The sequence below is a fragment of the Lipotes vexillifer genome, unplaced genomic scaffold (assembly GCF_000442215.2).
Source record: "Lipotes vexillifer unplaced genomic scaffold, Lipotes_vexillifer_v1.1 scaffold37, whole genome shotgun sequence".
NCBI classification, from domain to species: Eukaryota; Metazoa; Chordata; class Mammalia; order Artiodactyla; family Lipotidae; genus Lipotes; species Lipotes vexillifer.
In genome coordinates, this window is record NW_006791811.1 from 3881436 (window position 1) to 3888819 (window position 7384).

Consider the following 7384-nt stretch of genomic DNA (forward strand, 5'->3'; position numbering starts at 1 on the left):
CAGCGGGTTCTTATTAGTTATCTGTTTTATACATATTAGTGTATACATGTCAATCTCAATCTCCCAGTTCATCCCACCACCACCACCACCCCCCAAAGGAGGTTTTATATCAAACCTCACTAAAGAGATTTTATCACTTAAAGGCTAGTAACCATAAACTCAGAAAGGAAAGGAGTTTCAAAGTCTGTTCCTTAATGGGAAACATTTTGGTTCTCAGGATGCAAATTTATAGATTCTTTATTCTTGTCATTTGACTGATCTTTTTTTTTTTATTTTTTTTATTTTTATTTATTTTTTAATTTTTTTATTTTTTTGCGGTACGCGGGCCTCTCACTGTTGTGGCCTCTCCCCTTGCGGAGCACAGGCTCCGGACGCGCAGGCCCAGCGGCCACGGCTCATGGGCCCAGCCGCTCCGCGGCACGTGGGATCCTCCCGGACCGGGGCACGAACCCGCGCCCCCTGCATCGGCAGGCGGACTCTCAACCACTGCGCCATCAGGGAAGCCCTTGACTGATCTTAATAGGCATGAAGAGATTGAATTCCACTTCCTACTCACTTTTATTAAGAACAGAATTTGACAAAGACAACAATGGGCATCTAGAAATAAGTTTGTATTTCAATTATTATGTCTCTATATTTTCTTTTAATGGATTTTTGAAGAGTTTACAATGGATATTGTAATATAAAAACACACAGTACCTTCAAAGAAATCAAATTTAAGTTGAATTTATATTCTCACTTTCTAGTTCAATGAATTGGTTTTTAACAAGTAAAAAAATAAAATTTCTCTATATGCCATATATTTTTCTAATTATTTTTGTTAGGGCAGACCTTGGAGGAACATGTTTGGGATAGAAATATCAAAAACATAACAACACTTGAATTAAAGTTAAAAATATCTAGGATCTTATTATTTTCTGCCCTCTATTAATTTTGGTTTTTAAAAAATTCATGTTACCTCATTTTTGGAGTTGTTTTTTTTCATGAGAAGAATAACTTTCTCTGCTATCACTGGTATGGTCATATTTGCTACAGATGTTTCCATGTTATCGTTCTTATCTTTTACCTTTCTTTGAGTACCATAGCCTATTTATTAAATTGCTGTATTTTTCTGTTATTACCTTTATCAAATCAATTTTTTTAACCATCACATTTCTTCATGAATTACACATTTGTTCACAATTTCCTGGTTGTTTCAAATATTCAAAGGTAGAGAGATACTTACTTCTAAGAGATGTGAAATTTTCAAAGATAAGTGAATTTTCAAAGTAACATCAATATGTTTTTTTAAAAGATTTTTCATTAACATTTAGGTATGATAAGTAAGATATGGTAAGTGTAGATAATTTAGAACTAATAAATGTTTTCCACAGTTTATTTAGGGAAAGGAGACAGATGGGACTAATGTACTTTATTGAGGTAAGTTTGGCAGCCAGTGTTAGTTTTAGAATAGTCATAGTTATGAACTAAAGAGAAATTGTGATGTACAGTTTCCAAACGATCTTGTGAGCAAAACCTTCACTTCTTTGCTTTATTCAGTCTTTTAGTTGTCACACTTAGATTTTTTTTATGCTGATGGTGCCAGATGTCTGTGACAGATTTGCTTTTGCCTACTTACTTAACTTTACTTTTATTCCTTTACTTACTTTGCCTTTACGTGGGAGATGTAGAAGAAAGTATGTACAGTTAGGCTTACCTGTAAAGAACGAAAAATATTTTACAGTATTCTTTGTTGGATTATTTCAGAATATGTTATTTGTGTTTGCCTCTTTTAATCCTTTAAAACTCTTTCATTATATTTTAAAAATCAGAATACTATGCATGATCATGCATGATCTTTGATTCCTTAAAAGGTACTGTAGTAAGTGTTTGAAAAACTTGTGACAGCATTAATATTAAAGAGACAGTTTCAGCATTTTATGAAAAGATGATCTTTGGAAGAAAAGTAATATCTAATAAAGGAATGCTACATAGGTACAGTTGAGCTGGTTGATACAACCATTACTTGCCTAATGACCTCTGAATCAACATCCCCACCACTCTGCCAAATTAAGGTAATCACTACTACAGCAGGTGCCCCTCACTAGAAGTTTTTTGTTTTTTGTTTTTCCTTTAACCCCCAGGACATTTTTTTGGATGACTTTCCCTGTATTGGACATTATCATCATTTAAAAAAAATTATCATGAACAGATACTAGCAGCTATCATTGTTGCGCTGTACAGTAATGAACGACTGCTTTCACTCCTGAGGATCCAGACATGAGGCAAGGACTCTCTCTTAGTGAAACAGGTTTCCAGATTCAGGGTTGTGAGCAAATAACTTTTAAAAATGTTGCCTACTTAGTAGCTGATTCGAATCACAGCTCTGGATATTATATTCGATATAAAATTATCAGTAACAAAGGGATTTTTTAATTAAAAAAAAAAAGAAAGCTATTTTTTTCTTAATAGATTGTCTTGAAAAATTAGGGGTCTTTTTTGTTTGTTTTGGTTTTTAAATTCTATTGCTGTTGTTAGATATGCCTTTGTAGGTAAAACTTCAAGTCCTTTTTATCACACATTGTTTATGCTGGTTTCAGAAATATTGATTGTTTTTATATTTAATTGCAAATCAAACTTTTTCAATAGCTTGATTAAAAATACATACAATATTAGATCATCTAAAAGTTTTTCTTGTGAATGTTGAAGAAACATTTTTTGTTTTGATATTTATTAGAAATATTAATCAGTTTGGGTAGGTTATCTTAAAAACTCACAACTTTTATAAATGTAAGTAATAAACTTTGTACATATAAGAAGGGGGTAAATTGCTTTGTGGCTTTGTTTTTAGTGACCTGTCATCTTTCAAAAATAATGGTTAAATAAAAAACGATGACAAATTAAAATAAATACCTGTGTCAGTCTCTACAAGTGGACTCTGAAAATTCAGCCTTAAGTTTAATAAAAAATCAGTAATAGGTTAGATGTTTTTAAAGTTCCTTCTCAGAGTACTTTTGAGTCCATGTTTTCTTCTTAAGTATTATCTTTACCATTGGATAACAAGGTAGTTAAATTAAAGATGTAACTTTCTTCTATAAGTATGGAACAATATTAAAGAACTAAAAATACGTCAAATGGTTTAGGATGGGGGTGTGTGTGTTATTTCAAGGACAGATGTTTTCTGTTTAACTGACACTAACTTATAAAAATTCATTAGATTCTTGAGTAGATCAGAAGATTAAACATGTAATCACATACCTTTTTTGTGGGTACTCAGACATTACTTTTCAAAATTTAATCTTTAATTCACATAAATATAATAAAGAAGAACCTGGGATGTTGTCCTTTAAACAGTGCATTTTCTTATATAATATGTGTCATTTTGGAGATTTACTTAACATGCTTGTAAAAAATATTAGTATCTATTTTGATTTATGACAGTGGAAGTTAACAGAAACTATAGTAAATTCCCCAAATAGTTGTTTGAGTGTATAAAATCAAAACATTTAAAAAAATTAACAAAATTAAAAATATGTCCTGACTTGACTATCACCTTTGGGAAACCTTAGTGATTTATAGCCTAGGTACTGATCCGTACTTGCTTTCAGTGAAATATCAGGTATCATGAATTGTCAAGGATTATGAAAAACTTCATTTGAATGATTTTAAAGTTTTCCTTTCAATCTGTCAGATAGTCATTTTGCCTTTTAATTTTTAAAACACTCGGAATTAATTTTGTTAATTAAATTAAGAACACCTTATCAAATGTATTTTAGAAACATTTTTAGGCAGCGTGGTTTGTCGTTGCAGGTTTATCAAGTAGAAGATGTATGTGAAGAAGAAATGCCAGAGGAGTCAGAAGAATGTGTCCGAATGGATAGAACTCCACCACCACCCACATTGTCTCCAGCAGCTATAACTGTGGGGAGAGGAGAAGATTTGACTTCTGAGCATCCTTTGTTAGGTGAGAAAATGCCTGGATTTGGGGAAATTTTCTATTAGAGAAATGTTAGTAACGGAAAAAGGTTTTTTTCATGGTATTAAACTAATTTGCTGTGTAATTAATTGCTGCAAAACATAGAATTCAAGACTTTTTTAAACTTAATTAATTAATTTATGGCTGCATTGGGTCTTCATTGCAGTGCACGGGCTTCCTCTAGTTGCAATGAGTGGGGGCTACTCTTCTTTGTGGTGCGCGGGCTTCTCATTGCGGTGGCTTCTCTTGTTGCAGAGCATGGGCTCTAGGCATGCAAGCTTCAGTAGTTGTGGCACGCAGGCTCAGTAGTTGTGGCTCGCGGGCTCTACAGCACAGGCTCAGTAGTTGTGGCGCACAGGCTTAGTTGCTCCGCAGCATGTGGGATCTTCCTAGACCAGGGCTCGAACCCGTGTCCCCTGCATTGGCAGGCGGATTCTTAACCAGTGTGCCACCAGGGAAGTCCCAAGATTTTTTTTTTTGATGAGGAATAATTAGAACAGTTGTTGAGAAACTATCCAAATCAAAAACGTATTTCAGCCTTTGAATTTTTAGTAGTTTGTACAGATGTGTTTCATATGACCATTCAGATTTATGTGTCAAGCTATTTCTAGCTTAAAAACTAGAATAAATCAAAGTTCTATCAGAAGATTTCAATTATACTTTCCAAAAATCACAAGGCATGGGCTTCCCTGGTGGCGCAGTGGTTGAGAGTCTGCCTGCCGATGCAGGGGACACGGGTTCGTGTCCCGGTCCGGGGGGATCCCACATGCTGCGGAGCGGCTGGGCCCGTGAGCCGTGGCCGCTGAGCCTGCGCGTCCGGAGCCTGTGCTCCACAACGGGAGAGGCCACAACAGTGAGAGGCCCGCGTACCGCAAAAAAAAAAAAAATCACAAAGCATTTGAAGTCATATCTGACATTCGTCATAATTGCTTGTGATCCAGACTGAGTAAATGCTTTTAAAAGTGTTCTTTCCCAGACAGTACTTAAATTAAGCCTCACTAATTCTTACTAGGGACATGGATTAAAAAATTCTTGAGTTTAAGCATTCAAATTCTTAGGCACTAACTTCAGAACTACTTACGAGTTCAAGTAAATATTCTCTATGCTCCTCCTCATAATATCAAAGTGACTGTTAATCCTAGCTATTTTACTAAAACATTATAATCTATAGCCCAGTATCTAAGTCCTAAAAAAGATATATTCTGTGTTAGGGTTTTGGTTGTTTTTTTAGTATTTTATTTAGATCAGATAGCTCTGATCTAAATAAATGATAGCTCACGCTTCAGATCCTTCCTGCTGCATGTTTTTGTATGGCCCATGAGCTAAGTATGGTTTTAAAATTTTTAAATGTTTGAAAAAAAAAAGAAGAGTAATGTTTCATGTCATGTGAAGATTATGTGAAATTCACATTTCGTTGTCCATGAATAGAGTTCTATGCAACACAGCCACGTTCATTTGTTCAGATATTATCTATGGCTACTTTTGCATTACTGCAGCAAAGATGAGTCATTGCAGAGACCATATGTCCTTTATAGAAAGTTTTCTGACCACTTATCCAGATAATACTAATCTTGGTTCAGGCTTTGTCTTAACTATTTTGTTCTATTGAATATCTCATGGCCTTCATGATCACTTTCAGTTAAGAAGAACCACTGTAACAGGCATGGAAACAGACTGTAACGGGGCACTGACTTTGCTACCAAAGCAGCCCTTGTCCTCTCTTTTCTTCAGCATGCCACATTTCTATCCCTTCTCTTCTTTCTAGCTTTTATCCCTTACTACCAATATGAATCTCTGGAAAGCATGGAGGGGAAAAACCAATTTTCCTCCAACTTTTTCCCCTTCCTGGAAAATAGAAAACATTTAGTCAATAAAATTATATAAAATATTTAAGACAAGTTCAATATTATTGCCTTTGCTTATTCAAAATAATACCTCAAAAGATAGATTTAAGAAAATCTAACTATAGTATTAAATCTTTGTAGTTTGTGTACACTGAAAATGGATTTATGTTGCTGCAGATTTCTTGGAGTTTTGATTTAAAGGCAGAAATATGTGTTTAATTGGATACTAACCTTGCATTGTTACTGTGATTTAATTACCTAATAAACATTACTAATGATACTCAAGAAAATTTAAACATTTTTGAAATATTGAAACTCAAGAATATCTTCACATTATTTCCTCAGGAATGTAGTCTGAGATCCTGGCAGGCATATCCATCCCTCTGGCTAAATTGTCTAAGTACAGTGTAGATTTTTGAATCTTCCTTTAATTTACTTCATACTTAACTAGTTTCTGTAGTATATGAGGGGGGAAAAGCAAGCACAGGTTGCTCATCAAATCATGTAATGAGCTAACCTGTAAAAATAGAGGGACTTGTTTCCACCCAGGATTCAGTCTTCATAAATCTATAAGAATTCTTAAAAAAGCATCCATACAAAAGAGTAGAAAAAGCTCATAGATCTTGCTCAGAAAATGAGACTGTGAATAGGCAGAGTAACCTGTGGCAAAGTCTTATCAGTTAACTTGGGGTTTCTCTCTCACAGTTGTCTTAAATCTAGAGAGTGTAGTAATTGTGTTATTTTTGTTTTTTTAAAAACTAATTAATTAAATTTTGGCTGCGTTTGGTCTTCGTTGCTGCTCGCAGGCTTTCTCTAGTTGTGGCAAGCAGGGGCTGCTCTTTGTTGAGGTGCGTGGGCTTCTCATTGTGGTGACTTCTCTTGGTGCGGAGCACGGGCTCTAGGCACATGGGCTTCAGTAGTTGTGGCACGTGGGCTCAGTAGTTGTGGCTCACGGGCTCGAGTGCAGGCTCAGTAGTTGTGGCGCACGGGCTTAGTTGCTCGGCGGCATGTGGGATCGAACCCATGTCCCCTGCATTGGCAGGCGAATTCTTAACCACTGCGCCACCAGGGAAGTCCCCAATAATTGTGTTTTTGTTCTGCTATAATATGTCAATGTTTCTTGTGTTTTTGATTTTAACAGCTGATTATAAACTGGCAAGTCATAGCTATTAATAACTTTTTTAAGAAGTCAGTAACTTACAACTTTGTTTTCAACAAAATTTAGATCTATTTGTATGTATGATCCAAAAATTAGTTAGAACATATACTAAGCAGTATTTTCTGAATAAGCCACAATATACTTAATGCAGCTTTATATTTCTAAAGTAACCAAATATTTATAAATCTATAAGGGATATTAAAATTTATCTTATTTTTCACTTCTCCATAGATTTATATTTTCCTTCCAACAGAAAAATTGCTTTTTAGTCCCAGTTCAGGATTATATCTTTTATCCTTTTCCTCTAGGAGTATATGTGAAAATTGGGTATGTGGGGTAGGATTTTTATGGAGTTCTTCAGTCTGGTAATGCATGTGTACAATTGTGTATTTGTTCCTGGAAATCAGCAAACCAGTATTTCCTGCT

At 34.9% G+C, this 7384-nt stretch overlaps 1 protein-coding gene across 3 annotated transcripts in view; it reads left to right on the forward strand.

The window, feature by feature from the left end:
• PHC3 (polyhomeotic homolog 3) overlaps positions 1-7384 on the forward strand; it is a 79746-nt gene that overhangs the window by 43204 nt on the left and 29158 nt on the right. For all 3 annotated transcript variants that reach the window (XM_007464735.1, XM_007464734.1, XM_007464733.1), the window contains one exon: positions 3790-3943. In XM_007464735.1, coding sequence (XP_007464797.1) covers positions 3790-3943 — 154 coding nt within the window. The remainder of the gene's footprint in view (positions 1-3789; positions 3944-7384) is intronic.